The 17230-nt window shown below is 37.6% G+C and overlaps 1 protein-coding gene across 6 annotated transcripts in view; it reads left to right on the top strand.

The window, feature by feature from the left end:
* Positions 1-17230, top strand: part of ANO3 (anoctamin 3) — a 137044-nt gene that overhangs the window by 62803 nt on the left and 57011 nt on the right. For all 6 annotated transcript variants that reach the window (XM_085549883.1, XM_085549884.1, XM_032444968.2 and 3 more), the window contains exons 2-4: positions 2937-3143; positions 4691-4762; positions 14011-14147. In XM_085549883.1, coding sequence (XP_085406009.1) covers positions 2937-3143; positions 4691-4762; positions 14011-14147 — 416 coding nt within the window. The remainder of the gene's footprint in view (positions 1-2936; positions 3144-4690; positions 4763-14010; positions 14148-17230) is intronic.

A 17230-nucleotide genomic window follows, 5' to 3' on the forward strand; every position in this document is an offset into this window, starting at 1 on the left:
CAGTATTAGGTTATCAGTGCATATGGGCTACCTATAAGACTTCCCTCAGATACAGTTCAGAGCTTGTGAAATGTAAAATGATTTTTTCCCTGCTCTTAATAGAAATTATTAACTATATTTCACAGAATGAGGCATAGGAGAGTCTTCCACTTCTTTGTTTCTAGTGGCCAAAACCTGAGAGCTGGTTTTGATTGGAATTTTTCTAGATTGGCGGAAAGTAAGAGTGCATTAAATTGTGCATGCTGATTTAAACATCAGGAAAGCTCATCACGCTGAGGCTCCATCCTTCCTGCCTGCCCTTGCCAGGGAACCGTGAGATGCAGTACAGCTGGCTATACTGGCTTTGAGCCACAGAAGGATTTGCTTACATAGTGGGAATCCCCTGTTTTCCCTCAGGAGAAACACTCTCTAAGGCAGAAGTGCTAAAATAAAAGGCAGGATCTGATCAAACCATAAACTTTAAGTACCCTTTTCTCCTAGGTGAGAAATTTCTTTAGTCATGCTGTGTTCATATCCATACGCATGCTAAGTGCCAGGGAAATGCTCTTCTGGGAAGGATGAGTTAGATGCAGTTTAAACAGAAAAACATACTGTTTTTCAAGTCGTGATCTTGCCTGCCTGATAGCTGTCTTAATCCTTTGTTTCAGTGATCTTTCTGCTGTGCTAATATTGCTATAATATGCACAATAGTCATCTTCACTACATTCCAAAAACTTCCTGCTGGTCATTAGGATTTCCTTCCTTGAAATCCCAAATCTCCCATAAATTTCACAAGTCGTTTTGTACTTTATGGCAGTTCCAAATACCCGTAACATATTAAGTATTGTAATGTTGTGGTTGAAAAGGGCCAGGTTTGACAAAACACCCCTACATAGAAGAGAGGAATAATTGCAGTAAAACAGTTCAGTGACCCTGTTTATTTGTCAGCCACAAGCTGACGGTGTGTCAGAGATGAGTAAGCATTGGCAAGCAACAGCAAATGCCACCAAAGCTCACAAGTTGTGGAACTGGACTGGGACACTCCAGCAGAGAATGGATTAACATATTAAATTTGCATTGTGAAGGTAGGTTGTGCAACTGTGTAGATGTGCCATGAGATTATTGTGTTGTGACTCATTCTGTACAAGCAGAAGCTTCTTTGTGTTAAGGAACCTGTATTAAAAGGCACAGAGGAATATACAGTAGGAGATGCAAAGGAAATAATTTTCATTTAAATTGAGGCAGTCTCATAAAAGAATTGTACGCTAAAATATACGGATCACTTAAATTGTTGTTGAAATTGAATGACAGTGTGTATTGTTTGCATTACCTTATATTTTTGGGTAATAAAATGATTCATCTTGTTGCATACAGTGATTTTTATAAGGATGGAAACTTTTTGCCAGCAGTTCTAATGATACAGTAGGTTCCATGATTAATGATCAAATATGACTGCTTAAGAAACTGAGTGTTAAAGCTATCCGGCATAATTACCAAATCCATCTCTTTCTCTATTATTCGGGAGCATCCATTCCTCTAGCTGGCATAGATTTGGTCCAATAAACCTGTCTGGGCAGCACTGCAGACACTGCCTGGTGCAGCTGTGTTTGAGCGGGACAAGACTGGGGCCATAGCCCAGTGCTCCTGCTTGTGCTGTTGGCGCAGAGCCTTCCTTTCAGGAGCATTAAGAAGCCGAGTCCTGTCCTCTCATAATTATTTAATGATCTATGGTACCTTTGGAGGCAATAGGAGCTTACCTCTGTCTGCCATAACCTCAAATTAGCACTGAATTGAGCAAAGCGTGGTGTGTGAGCTTGGGAAAGTCGTGAAACAAAATACCTTTTCAACCCATTAGCCATTGCATTTAAATACCAGAAGTAGTTTGCTAATCAAAGGCCTTTCATCATGGACTTGTAGGCTGAGTTTCAGAGAAGAGTCGTACAACTTTCTTCAAGCTGCTCAGGTTTGTTTGAGGAAGATGCCTCAGAAATTCATGGCACTCCAAGCAGCAGAAATATTTGTATTTCCCATTTCTTTCCAGCACAATTGGAGAGGGTAAAGAACAGCATCAGGAGATAAAGATTTAGAAGCATTTGCTGCAGAGTAAATTACACTGTAATTACAGCAGAGAAAAGGGTAGTAAAATGGACTCTCTCCACTAATCTTTTGAGGATTCCTGATACTGGGTACAGCAATCACAGATCTGTTGGCCTCACGTGGTCTTTCCTACAGAAAAGTAGGGATCTGAAGAATTGTTGCGTTATTGCAATTTAGGCTTAATGAACATTACAATTAACATAAAGGGAAACTTTCAGGATTTAGTGAGTGAACATGTCCAGACGTTCAAATGACTGGTAACAATATTAATGCCTGATGCTGCAAGCATGGATCTAGGAAATCTGGACAATTTCTTGTCCCCAGGTAGGCAGCATGAGCAGCTGTTGCACTGTTTGTTCTGTCACCAGCAAGGACATAAAACAGCGAACTTGGTCGCCATTAAAACATGGAGTTGTAACATTAACATGGGGCAAACTCAGGGAAAAAAAAGAGCAAGATTTCCATTCTCTTCACATAATTTGTTACCTATCCCATTGTTCTTTTGTAATGCTTTTTGGGGGGGGGATTTTAATTCTCTGACTTCTGTTTAGTAAATGATTGTAGTGAAGTTGACACTAAGGTACTGTCCTAATGGCTTTAGGGCATATGTACCACAGAATGATGTCATTAAGCATGTTGTGAATTTGATTGCTTTTATTGATAGAAGGGTGGGCAAAGAATTCCTAGATTCTGTACACAGCTTGGTGTTCTTCAAAATTAAATACTTAAGACATCTTGATTTAGTTGGAGAGTTGCTTATTAATTGAATGAAACCTTGAACTTTCTTAATTAATTAGTAGTGTTTCTTTGTTATGGTGTAATGCACCTGAGCTTTGTGCTTTTTCTTTTGACTTCTTCAGGTATGAATACAAGCAAGAGTGAGACGGTGAAGGAACACCCACTTAAACCCTCTAGAAGATCTATGCCATGCTTAGCGCAGAGCCAAACACATCCTCAGAGTCTGAGCAAGCATTCTTCATTTCTGCAGCCAAATCGTGTACAGCCACAGCCTCAGCCTTTGAGTGCAGGGACATCTACAGCTACCATTGATGTAGTGTCAGAACGAGGTAAGAGGCTGTTGTCTTACAGCATCATGTTCCACACTGGCAATGGAAGGGATCGTTGTTTCTGGTATCTCTGGCTGATCTGCTGGAAAGGAGCCATCAGTGTGCCTTTGTGGCCAAGATGGCCAGTGATATCCAGGGGTACATAATGAAGAGAGTGGCCAGCAGATTAAGGGAGGTGATCCTTCCCCTGAACTTTGGCTTGATGAGGCTGCATCTGGAGTGCTGCATCCAATTCTGGACTCCCCAGTTCAAGAAACACAAAGACATGCTGGAGAGACTAGCCAGGAGCCAGAGAGATGGTTATGGGCCTGGAGATCTCCCTTATGAGGGCAGACTGAGAGACATGGGACTGTTTAGCCTGGAAAAGAAAAGTCTGAGAGGAAATCATATCAATACTTATAAATATCTAGTGGGGGGAGTGAAATGGTTAGGTACCAGCCACTGTTCAGTGGTGCCCAGCAATAGGACAAGTGGGCACAAACTGAAATATGGGAAGTTCCATATGAATATGAGGAAAAGCTTCTTGACTTTGAGGGTGACTGAGCTCTGGAACAGGTTGCTCAGAGAGACTGTGTAGTTTCCTTCTCTGGAGATATTCAAAACCTACCTGGATGCTTTCCTTTGTAGAGTGCACAGGGAGCCTGCTTTAGCAGGTAGTTGGGCTCAGTGATCTCTAGAAGTCCCTTCCAACAGCTGTGATTCTGTGTTCTTAGATATAATTTTTAAGCAACCTCCATTAAATTACAAGGACTTCGTTTAGATATCTTACAACTTGTCAAAGAGACATTGACAGAGTTGCCCACAACTGATAGAAGAACCTTGCTGTTGAATTCTTGAGCACAATCTCTACAATGCTTAAAGTGAGAGTTAAACATGTTTTTGTTTTATTTTTCTGAATTACAAGCTTGTATTAGCTCACTATAAACAAGACAAGAAAGTACTACAATATGCTGTGAAACAGCATGGGAGTTTCAATAGTCTCTCCTAGGGGAGAGAGTTAAAAATAAATACTGGGTTTTTTATACTAGATGTCAGTACGATTAAGTGGGAGCAAGCTGGTTCATTGACTGTCACATACACCAAGGAAGACTGATATGAGGAAAATGAAGGAAAAGGCAGAAAATCCCTATGAATTTTACCTTATTTTGAATGAAGGGATTGTTTTTATTTTGTGATTTATTTTTAAATAAACATGAATTAACAGATAGACCAGTCCAGCTGGAGTTCCCAGCCACTATATGTGTACTCTACAGCCAAACACTGTTGTCAGCTCTGTGTGAAGCTGCACTGAGTAAATTAACACAACCTTTTTCTGCTACTAAATTTTGATCAGCCCTTCCTTAATGTCACTAGGCAGTAAATGTTTCTGTGATGTTATTCTACCAAAGGAAGCTTCTCTTAGGAAGAAGGTAATTTTTGTTTGTTTGTTTTTGCCAGTGGAAAATAGTCATTAAAATTGCAGCAGAAATCATTTTGTTTGAGTCACTGTCAGCTTTAAAAGTGCATATTGTGTGCATATGCTGATATGACTGTTGTATTTCTTCCAGCTAAAGTGATGGAGACTTTAGAAAACAACTTGCTCAAGCTGTCTAGTACAGAGTACAATGATCCGTTCTTAGGTAAGTTTATGTCTGAACTGCAATAATATCAAATAGCTGATGTTTCAGTTCCACTTGTGGCGTTTAAGTGTGATAAGGCCATACTTACCCTGAAGTGCCAGGTGGGTTGAGACAAAATATGACTAAAGAAATACTGTCTTGCTTATTTTAAGGGAAACATTTCAGAAAGTTTCCTAATGCTTTATCACTTTTTGAACTAACTGTACATAAGGAAAGAAGTGTTTATTTTTGCACATTTGATGTAATCGTTTTCCATAATAGTTATTCATAATACAATTGCTTTGAAATGCTTTTCTGAACCCCTCTTGAAATTGTTTTACGTATATGTATATATATATTTTGTTCAGTATTGCCATGTGTGCATTTCTGTTGCTTTTGCTTTATCTACAAAGTGTTCCAACGTGATTAAAAAGCAGTAGAAATAAAAATAAGGTTGTATTTGGGGTATATTTGTGCATGAATTTATGCTATTTGGATACTCAATGCCAGTGAAAGTAGAAAAGAGGTCCCAGAATAAACCCTTCCTTACAAGTGCACCATGAGTCTATATATAAACAGAAAAGGAATAACTTGCAGGTTCCAAAATTAATTTTGAAATCCTTTCTTGATATATTACCCATTTGGGGTACATTAAAGGTTTCTCTGAACCGTGCATCACTACTGTGAAAGCTCCTTTTGCTTACAGTCAGCATAGTACCAAACAAGAAGTGGTTGCTTCACGCTGAAGGAGATTTGCTTTCAGAAAGCTATTTTTCCTTCTCTCACATGTTTTTGTATTGATTTTTCTTGCTTCCCAATATATACGATAGAGAAAAAGCTCTTCAGGGTCTCTTAGAGAAGTGGCTATTGGAAATGTGAGGGTAATTGATACGTACTTGGAAACAAAATAAAAATGTTCCGAAATCATAACAGAGTATAAAACCTTAGCATAAAGATGGTATGAGAATACCATGCATTTCAGTGATGTTCCAGCTGAAATGCTACTGTCCCCCAGTGTCATTGGTTTTATTGATTGTGCAGGCATTTTATTTATCCCTTTCTTTTTTCCCCAATTTATTTAAACTAATTTATTTAAAGTGATATTGCCGCATATTTATGTATGGCAATGATATTTTTTTTCCCTTGGTAAATGGTATTTCTCATTCATGTAACTTATTTTTCACCTGAAATGAAATGCAGATAACTTGGAGATTAAGGAAAAGATGGATTGTGTCACATCTGTTCAAAATGGTATTACATTTTTCGTGGATGCTCTTCACTTCTGACTACAGCTACAGTCTTTGAAGGGGCAGAAAGTGTTGTTCAAATGGTAGCCTTTTCAAACTTGGTTCATTTATTTGCTTTTGTAAATTGAGATGTCTCCAGTCAGGTGCTGGAACGGACTGCACAGTGAGGTGGTGGACTCACCATCCCTGCAAGTGTTTGAGAAACGTTTAGATGTTGTACTGACGAACAGTGTTTAGTGGAAATATTGGTGATAGGCGATGGTTGGACTGGATAGTCTTAGAGGTCTTTTGTGACTTTGGTGGTTCTGTGATAATATCAGCATTATCGGTGAAGTTCACCAAGATAAATCAGGGACAGTTAAAGGTACTTTTAAACAAAACCAACCAACCAAAAATGAAGATTAATTTCTATATGTGTGTGTATATATATATAAAGGCCTTTCTACAAATCATCAAAATACAGTTTTCCGTTTGTGAATCCAGTCTATGTGGGTAGGAAATTGTGTCCAAGGCAAAAGCTTTGCTTTCCTGAACCTGAAAAAAGCAGTATTGCTGTTTGAACTTTGATCGTGAAGATGAGAATGACGCAGCTCTGCCCTGTGATTTAGCTGGTGCTTTGGCGTTTTGATGGAGTCTGCAATGTAGGCTGATTAATGGGTATCATCTTCATAGGGAACCTTTTCAAACTACTCTCCTGAGAACATGAAAGAACGCTGAATTAAGTGAATGTGGTGAATTTCTAATTAGGCTCTATTGTGGAAACAGCCCAAATAGACCGAATGGCTTTCTCTCAGTATCATAACTGTCCATAATTTCTTCCTTTTCCTGAGAAGAGGATAAATAGACAGCAGATAAAAGGTTTGAGTTCACCAGAAACCTTCTCCTTTATTTCAGTGGACTGTAAATAAGCTGTAAACGTAAAGGATTTCTTTAGTCAGTTCTGATGGATTTGCAAAGGAGGCAGTTTACAGCACCTTTGTAAGAGCTGACAGACAAAAGTAGTCAAGGACATTCTCCCTTTGTCCTCTGACAGTTTTAGGTGATCAGAAATGTTTTGAGTTTGATGGGTCAGTAAATACAAAGAAAGAAAGCACTGAGCTTCTGTAAATATAGTGTGAATTTCTGTGCTTAATGTGGCTATCGATAATAGAGTCTCTAGTTGGAACTGGAAAAAATAAGTGGGGAATGGTTAGTTAGGGCAACGACATGCAAAAAGTTTTATAAACAGATTTGCAGCCACTGGAAGGTTAACTGATGACTTGGTCCATCCAGTAGCAGCTGCTGCTCTGGTGCAGGGCTGTGTGCATGCACATCTAGAAGGAAACAATAATTGTTTGTTTGTTTGTTTGAATAAAACATTTATTTGTCTTCAAAGACCATCATGTGCAAAAAGAGAGTGAACTTTCTCGCTTATCATTTACAACTTTGGCTGTCAGTCTTCTCTAACAGGAATCTGTATGTGAACTGAGCCTATTTTTCCATCTGCTAGGTCTGTATAAATTTGTCATTAGTGCTGCCAGGTTTGAGCTCCTTTATGTCACTTTCAGACATTATAACCCACATTCAGAAAGGGATTTTTTTATAACACAATAGATCAATGCCTTTAAAAATCACATATAGCTAACATACCAAGATTTTCAGAAGTTAGGCCATATCGGAAACACTGTTAGACCAGGTGAAAAACCAGCAAGCTGCAGAGGGAGCTTGTTAACTGGGAAATTCAATTTGCTCTTTCCAACAGAAATATGTACGTGGAAGTAGCTTTCTAAACTGTGCCAGTGTACACAGAACAAGAGCAAGCTGAAATGTCTCATTTCAAATAAGATGTCAAAAATGAATAGTGGATAACCCAATCGATGGAAATTGGCTTTGGGGATTTAGATATAAAAAGTATCTAGTTTTATCTTATTTGGCAGTTTTTGTCAGCTGCCTCATTAGCAAATAAAATAACACTTTTAAATTCATTTATCCTTTTTTCTTCCTTTGAGTTTTTTTTATTTATTTATGAATTAGGTCAATTATGAGTGTCTTATGCATAGTAATGCAGAGATTGCAAAGCGTGTGACTAAAGAAAGCTGGACTTAATTTCTGCTTCAACAGAAATGAGAGGTTTTCACTGTGCTGTTTAGAATACATTTTTCAGGAACCTGTTTGATCTTCAGACAATGTTTGTGTGATTAATAGTAATTTTTAATAATAATGAGGTTTAAAATCTAAGTATTTTTGCCATTTAATCTGCCTGTACAAATTGTGCATACCATTTTACCTCCTCCAGAGAGCACAGAAACCTGCTGACTGCCTCTGTGAAAATGATGTAAACTCTGTGTAAAGGTTTTATTGGTCTCTTTTCAGTAGTGCGTGGGGATAGGACTAGGCGTAATGGGATGAAAGTACAGCATAGGAAGTTCCGCACAAATGTGCAGAAGAATTTCTTTACAGTGAGGGTGACGGAGCACTGGAACAGGCTGCCCAGGGATGTGGTGGAGTCTCCTTCTCTGGAGATATTTAAGACCCGCCTGGACACCTACCTGTGTGACATGGTGTAGGGAGCCTGCTTTGGCAGGGGGGTTGGACTCGATGATCTCTAGAGGTCCCTTCCAACCCCTACAATTCTGTGATTCTGTGTTACATCTGTGTGAGAGCTTATGAGAAGCCTGCACTTATCAGCTGCGCTCCCCTTTGGTTTGTAGGTGTAGATATACAGGTGAAAAAATGTCTATAGCATGTATACCATATAGTATTACATATTACATAGCAGAATAAAATAAGTTGGCCTAATTGCATGACAACATCATTTATCCAGGTGTCCAGCAATTTCCTTCTCCAAGATACTTATTGTTTCTGGGACTAAAATGGGGGCAAAAAGGGATTATAATTAATGGAAAACCAGATTAATTTCTAGACTAATCTTATTCTTACTTAAGCTTACAAGACTTTAGAAGAATCATCCTTTCAGTATTGGTGAGGTGAAAACTATTTTGGAACGATTTTTATATTATTTTCCTGTTCTGGAATAACATCACTTTCACTTGAAAAACATCTGCTAAAATATTCATTGTGTGTCACAAGGAAATTGGAACAATTACTTTTTATGTTGTAATTGTCATAAAATTAAAAAGACATTCTTGGCCCTTCAGAAATATGAGATAGAAAAAAAGACAGATGAGTAATTAAGGAGGCACAAAGTTGAAGTTGTAAAGTGTGGGTCTAGAAATTTATTTCTCAGTGCTTTGCATTGTTAGGTGAAAGACATCCAAAAATTAAATCATTTTTTCTCCATCATTTTTTTCCCTATAAATGCTTTTAGGGCAAATTTTACTGCAATGCAGTAAGCATAGCAAAACCGTATATGTCAGAACAGTAGATGCCTCTTGTGATGTATAAAACCAAAGTCACTCATCATGTCTCTGTGTTACAAGATGGCAAAACAGAGCAACTAGTAGTTTTTCAAACAGCTTTGGTGAAGAGATCTATTACCCAATTGCTTAACGATTTTTGTGTTGTTTTCTTTTTAATTGTATATCTGACTTTAATTACTATTAAAACTTGTTATGTGACAGCTGCTCAAAAACTCTCAACTACCACACAAGTTTCACTTAATGTAATTAAGTTCAGTGCATTAGCAAGGTATGTTTTTGGCTATAAGAATATCTTAAAAATGCCAGTAGCTCAAAAACAAATGAGAGGATCAAATTAAGACCGATGTCCTTGAAAACACTTTGAGGGCAGGTATGTGAGCATCTGCCAACCTGTACTCTCATTTCTGGTCTTCACATTGCAAGATGTATTTTTCTTCTTGATGCCACTCATGGATTTTTGTTTGTTTTTCTTCTTTTCTTTACATCTCTGAGTTTTTTGCAGGTTTTGCAGTTTTCAGTTCAGCTTTTTCTGGGATTGCTATTTATTGTGCCATTACCATTAAAGTAGGAGAGCTGTTTTTACATCAACCTACCCAAAAGGACAGAAATCATTTTACTTTTGGGGTTGTTTAATTTGATTCTGCAGTAAAAGAGAATTGGAAGAACATTTTATAAACAAGCATTGCAGTCTTTCTGCCAGCTTCCCCAGACTGTACATTGACTAAAGGTTTTTGATACACCTCTGCAAATAGGTGAGTTGAACGAACATATTTCAGTACATAATCATTGATCACTGGCTGCTGTACAGCAGTATTTAGTGATAGCCAGGAATTTGATCAACCTTAAATTCATGGAATTAGAATTGTTTGAGTTGGAAGGTACCTTTAAAAGTAATCTAGTCCAACTCACCATAATCAGACAGGGACACCTACAGCCTAATCAGGTTCCTCTGAGTCCTGTTCAGCCTGACCTTGGATATTTTCAAGGATGGAGCATCCACTGCATCTCTGGTGAACCTGTTCCAGTGCCTCACCACCCTCACTGTAAAAGCCTTTTTCCATTTATCCAAGCTAGATCTCGCCTCTTTTAGTTTGAAACCATTTCCCCTTGTCCTGTGACAACAGGCTCTGCTGAAGAATCTGTCCCCTTCTTGCAGTGCTCCAGGTGAAGTCTCGCCATCAGAGTGAAGAGGCAGGATCACCCTGCTGGCCATGCTGCTTCTGATGCAGCCTAGGATAATGTCTGGCTTTCTGATCTGCAAGAGCACATTGCTGGCTGATGCTCAGCTTGCTGTCTGCCAGTACCCACCTCCAGGTCCTTCATGGTAGGGCTGTGCTGTTTAGTCTCCCAGCTTGTACTTATAGTGGGTGTTGCCATGATTCAGGTGTTGAATTTTGTGAGGCTCTACTTGGCTAACTGCTTCAGCTGATATTTGTTATTGGCAGTAACCATCCAATTGGTTGTCATAGGCCAGGGAAGTTATGGTGGGAAATAGAAAAATAAAATAATGTTTAGTAAACAGTATGTGCTTTCCCACAGCACAGAGTGAAGAGCTCGGGGCAGACAAGGCTTTTTCATGATGTTTTATGGAGCTGCAGCTAAATAAGGGGCTCTGTGTTTGAATTTAAAGATGAGTACTTATAATGCAAGGCAAATGGATTCTTAGCCCATTTCACTGCTTTTTGGGGGATGTTGCATTAAAAATACCTCTGGGCAGTACATCTCCATTTGGGGTTATTGTCTTGATTTGGCTTGTGGCAATTCCAAATGGCAGTTGGTATGAAAACAAAGCAAGCAAGCAAACAAAAAAAGATTATGAAAGAATAGATGGTAGCAAATAGTGTTACTTCATAGAAAAGAGTTATATAACAATTGTCGTGGAAGTTTTAAAGCTGCGGTTCTTTAAAAAAGGCTGAGGAAGCTAAATGACTGCATTTGTACAAAATGTGGCAAGCTTTGGTGAAACTAGGAGCCATCCTGTTTCAAGTAATTTAGGTTGTATAATTTCCATGCTTAGGGGAACATCGCTTTGATGTAGTGGGAATATTCTAGAAGAGAAACTTCATCTTTCTTCTTCTTGATGCAAGTGACGGATGCCTTATTACAGAAAAGAGCCTGTTCATAGAGGAATGCCACTGACAGCCCTGACTAATTGTTTTTAATTTAAAGTTTCATTTCATTTTAATTGAAGCCATTTTCAAAAATTTTCTACCTGACATTTTGCTGTCTCTGATGTTTTTTCATACAGATGTAACAAACACTGCGATGATAGAATGCTAGCTCTTAATCATCGTTCTTCCCATTTCTGCTATATTTGATCCTACAGTCTTGTGAGATAGCGGTTTTGGTGCATAAAATGTCATCTTTTAATGTACAATAATAAGTATTATCAAGTAAGTTCTATATTATTTTTAACTGTAGGTCTCATCGTTGTTGAGGGGTGTTGAAAGGTTGTTGGTAAAACCTTTTTGGTATATATATATTTGAGGTTGGACTTGATAATCTTTGAGGTCTTTTCCAACCCAAGTAATTTTATGATTCTCTGATTCTGTATTTCGTATAACACCTATCTAAGTGGAAGGTAATCCTTTTTATCCAGAAAATGGATAGTACACTTTACAAGCTGTGTTCTCGACAACATAAACAATGTTTCTTATGTGAAAGTATGTTGAACAATAAGGAGAAACTCATTTCATAACTGAATTATTTAAGCTAAACTAAAACATTTCTTGGTAGTGTGAGATGTAATTGAAGTGTTTTTTCCTGTTAAAACTTGGCTCACAAACACAGACTTTTTTATATGCATGAAGTGTTTCTTTCAACACTGATAGCCTGTCTGGCTATAAGAGGCTGTTTCATTTTCCTTCCTTTTATTTTACTGAATTTTCTTCTAAGCTCTTGGTCTTTGGAAACATAAGAGCCGGTCGCATCTGGGAGTAAGTCAGGTCAGCTCATTTACTTCAGAATCCTGTTTCCTACCTTGTATACCTACTACTTTAAAGCATCCTGTAGTCTTTCTGTTCATTTGCTTTTGTTATCCGGAGATTGATACTTTGTTAACATTCTAGTTTGGTGCTCTCACAATCAAAATAGACTATTTTAAACATTAAAATCTCCCTTTGCAGATTTACTGAGGTTAATATCAGCATAAGGAATTACTGAGGGCTCATTTGGTGTAATTACTAGGTAAGTAGCTAAACAGCAGGGAAAGCAGCTCTCTGTAAATGTTCCAGTTTAATATTCCTTCTCAGAATTGTTTAGGCTACATGAGATAATTGTGGTTATTTTGTTTCTGTAATATTTACTGTGGAGAATTTGGCTGAACAACTGAATGAAAAATACTTTGTTGTTGCAGATGAGCTTTTCTGAATATAAAATTCAGGAAATTCAAGACTTCAGTTCCCACAGCAACCATGGCTTGTTTCTTGGCTTCCATTTAGGGTTTAGAATTACTGAGATAAATACTGTTCCCAGTTCCTCTGACTTTTCTCATGTTGATGTGAGAGTTGAGATGAAAATTTGGCTCATGATTTGTGAGTAACTTTTCTGCCTCGATAGTTTCAATTTGCAGTTTCTAGATGTGGATGTGCGGGAATAATTATTCCATCTTTTTAATCTTTAAGATATTCTTTTCAAATCTAAACATTTTTCTAGCATTCAATATAATTTGCATGGTCCCATAGTGCGCATGCATTATCCCCCATTATATTGCTGCTGAGGAAGTCTTGTTTTAGATGGAGAATGTACAAGGAAATTCAGTATCTGAAAAAGACTTCCCCCTTTTGGCAGAATCAGGTAGACTGACTCGAAATTTAATTGGGAGCAACTGCCGTGATGGTGTAGAGAAATCTAACCCCTAATAGTTGGTCCTAACAAGCTTTGAAGATTCTCAGTCACCTGCAGTTAGGATGCTCGTAGAATCATCATAAAATCACCAAGGTTGGAAAGGACCTCCAAGATCATCTAGTCCAACAGTTTACCTACGACCGATATCTCCCCACTAAATCGTGTTCCTTAGTACCACATCTAAATGTTTCTTGAACACCTCCAGGGATGTTAACTCAGCCCTCTCTCTGTGCAGTCCATTCCAGCATCTGACCACTCTTTCAGAGAAGAGAATTTTCCGAATATCCAACCTGAACTATTCAAATATGTTTATAAATATTCTGTTGAGTAGTTAAAAATAAAACCACCAGAGAGCAAAGCACTTCTTCATGGTGTCAGCTGTCTTCTGTCGTCATCAGGTACACCTCAAATTGTGTTCTGAAGTGGTCACTGTGATACCTTAGTGTGCAGATTTTCAGTAATACGAAATGCCTCTATTATGAGTCAAGCAGCAAACCATCTGAATATTTTATATATTTTCTTTTATCACTTTGTAGATTAGATTGATGGTTTTTTTTTTCTTTCATTTGTCTGTAACTAAAGCTAAGAACTTTGTGGGCTTTTTGAACTTGAATAATAATGCGAAACATTCACAGTAGGCTTTGTACTCGAATAGAAGTCGTTTCTAGTTTAAGACCACCATTTCAAATATAAAGCTTTTGCAGGAAAGCAAGTTATTGAAAAAGGAACACTTAAAAGGAATATTCAACTGTGGCTGTAAGTTTACTGTTTCTTTCCACAATAACCTAAAATGAGCTCCCTGTTTTATTTTCTTCAGGCATAGGAAAGGACAAAGACACGTACACAGATGATTCAGAACATGGAAATTACGATGTTCGTACAGATCAGTCATTGCTTATTGAAAGCAAGCTCACCAGGCAGAAAACAGAACCTCGAACTAAATCATCTTTGAAGGTAACAAACACAAAACTTCACTGAATTGTATCAATTGCAACAATATGCTTAAACGTTTTCAAACTATAATTTGTATGGGTTTAGTTAAGCTAAAGTTCAAATAAAGGGGCATTTCATGGGAAAAATTGCAGGAGGTTCCTTACAGAGCTTACAGAATCCGTCAAGGGAATTGTCTGTAGCAGAAGTCACCCAGAATTATGGCAAATGTTGTAATGGTTTGTAACGACCCATTTGAGAGACTGTTGCCTTCTTGTGATAAATGGACCGTGCACGGAACTGAGAGCACAGGTCTCCTCGCATGGATTGAAAAAAGCATCTCACCAGACAAAACTGACAAGTAATCTCAGCTAGTAATCAATTAATCACAGTATTAATCTCAGTGAATTTCCTACAAGAGTTCATCTGTTGTAATGCTGTAGAATTACAAGTGATTTTAAGTTGAAAATAGGCTTGTTTTTGTTTTCTCTCCAGATTGGGAGATCTATGGTTTTCCTCTGAACCATGCATAGTTTATTGTAAACATAAGATACATGACTTATTCTAGCAAAGTTCTGAGTGATTTATTTCTTCAAGCACTAGAAAATTGTGTATTCTGCAGTACAGCTTTAAATAATGATTCTCAGTTTTTGGTAATACTTGGCTGCAAATCTGGAGCTTCCTAAATTTCTTTAACATTATTTGTTCTTCATAAACTGCACTTTTCAGTAGGCCATCATACACTTCTGACATACCTTGTGCCCTTTATGTTTTGTCATTTTAGCACTGGATGCATGTTTCAGTATGAGTCTTCTAACTGATATGAAGCTTGTTTTCTCGGTCACACTGTAATGTATTCACTAAAGGTTTCTCTAAGACATACAGTGGGGTCAGTATGATCTCTAAGACTGACCTTTGGATGCTTTCATAAAAAGCTTCTTTCTTCTTAGGATAGCTATCTAATAACATTGAGATAAGCTTATAGATAATGATATATACAGACTTGGAAACCTGTGACAGGGAAATAAATCTTCAGTAATGACAGAGGAGGGTTAAATTTTAATTTACAGCACTTCAATGAGAACTTTTTGTGTTAGCAGGATTTTTATTGGAGTTTTGTTTTGCTTTCAACAGAACCTTGTTTGATTTTAGTGGAAGTTGTCTAGGGAAAAATTAGCCTAGACTGGTAGAAAACTAGCAAAGGAAAACTTCTGTTTCTTTGTGGGACTGTTGAAAGTTGCAGTGAAAAGGAAAGAAGACAGCTTTGCAGGAGGTATGTGCTCTAATATGCAAAGAAACTCAGCTGGCATTATTAAAAACTAGTCTTCTACATCAGCCAGAGCAGAAATACTACTCTAATGCAGCCTAAAAAGTTAAAAGCATATTATTTTTCTCTGCTAATGATTCTAATTTTGGTTTGGAAGTATTGTTTAGCACCTGAGAGACTTGGCGGCAAGTGGTGACTTGCTTGATGTCTCAGTGATAAGCAGTCGCAAAAGTTCTGGCATGATGAAAGCCAATGTGCATTTTTGGGGGGAATTGCCTAGTGTTTCAAATTGCATGATGTGCAATTGCATGATTTAAAACTCGCATCACAGCAGCTTTAAAGCCTTAACAAACATCAGATAATAGAGACAATAGCACTTTGATTCCAATGTTAATCTTGGTAGTCATCTACTTTGCTCATTTTCTTCATTATATGTAACTCTTTATCTTCTGTAGTGTAGTAGTGTAGGCTGATATTTTAAAAGTCACATGAATTTCACACTGACAACCCAAGAGTTGTTCAGACCCATTAAAAAAGCTGTTTTTGTTATCCATATTTGCTTGTTTTCAGCACCAACTGCTACAGAGATTCCTTAGAAAGTATGACTTCACTTATCCCTCTGCCAAGAGATCTCATGCAGAGGAATGATGCCAGCAAGGGACAGCTGAACAGAATATGACATAAGTAGTATCTGTTATTTGCGAGTGAAATGTAGGAAATGAGAAGGTCCCTGAGTGGAAGGGTGATATTTGAAATGTTCTTGTTTCTCTAAGAAAGGAAAGTGAGCTAAACAGATTCTGTCACTTGAATGGGGAGCTAAAGATGCCCAGTAAGCAGTGAAGTCAATAGCTGTGAATTATTTTTGTACCAATGACTATACCACATTGGAGAAATTTCACTTGCATTTGTTTTTATTTACCACATTTGTGTTATTACTATGGGTTCAGGAAGTACAAAGAAGGGCTATATATACAATGGCCTATCTTACTGTCTTTTGTGTTATCTGCCACCCTCCACCACAATTTAGCACGTCAAAAATAGCTTTGTGCTGGGTAGGATCTGACACAGGTTCTCTTTCAGTCTCTGGAAATGTTCTGTAACTTCCAAAAATTTTAAGTAAATCTTAAATGAACGAATGCTTAAAATGTGGACAGTTGTTTCCAGTTAGCTGGTCTGAATAGTGACAATTCAATATGGCTTGAGCAAAACTCAGTGTGTTCAGTGTAAAATACTACAATGATTACTGAAATATAGGGCTGCCAGTGAGAACCTGAAGCACACTGTGCCATCTGTTCTAATCCTGACAATTTATAACTAATTTCAGGTACATTATATCAATCTATCTTGCTCATGTGTTCCATGGAAGTCAGGAATGCATGCTCAAAGAGAAGGTTTGGCAATTAAAATTGTCTTAGTGAATAAATCACAGCCAGATATGGTCATCTGACAACAATGGACTGGAATGGAGAATAGCAAAAGGAGTCTCATAGATAAGAAGTAGCCTGATAATGCAATTTATTATAACATAAAAGTAAACAAAGATTAAAAGGAACGATAACTGATAAAATCATTACCTCAGGACAGAATGATATGGTCAAGTGCAGTACAGGCTAATGCTGTTGATGCTTTCAGTGCATGGTTCTCATCTGCTGTGAGGTTTCATTTAAAATATATATATATAAATTAAAAAAGAAAAAGAAGAAAAAGACATCTTTGAAATTAGTTCAGGAATAGCAGGGAAAGTAGTAAGAAATTTTACCACAGTGAAAGATACAAGTTTAAAAAAAGAAGATAAAAAAGAAATTGTCAGCAATCATGTCAGTGTGGTTCCCACTTAGGT

This window comes from Coturnix japonica, chromosome 5 (assembly GCF_054131305.1).
Source record: "Coturnix japonica strain WE chromosome 5, WE-NBRP24, whole genome shotgun sequence".
Classification (NCBI taxonomy): Eukaryota; Metazoa; Chordata; class Aves; order Galliformes; family Phasianidae; genus Coturnix; species Coturnix japonica.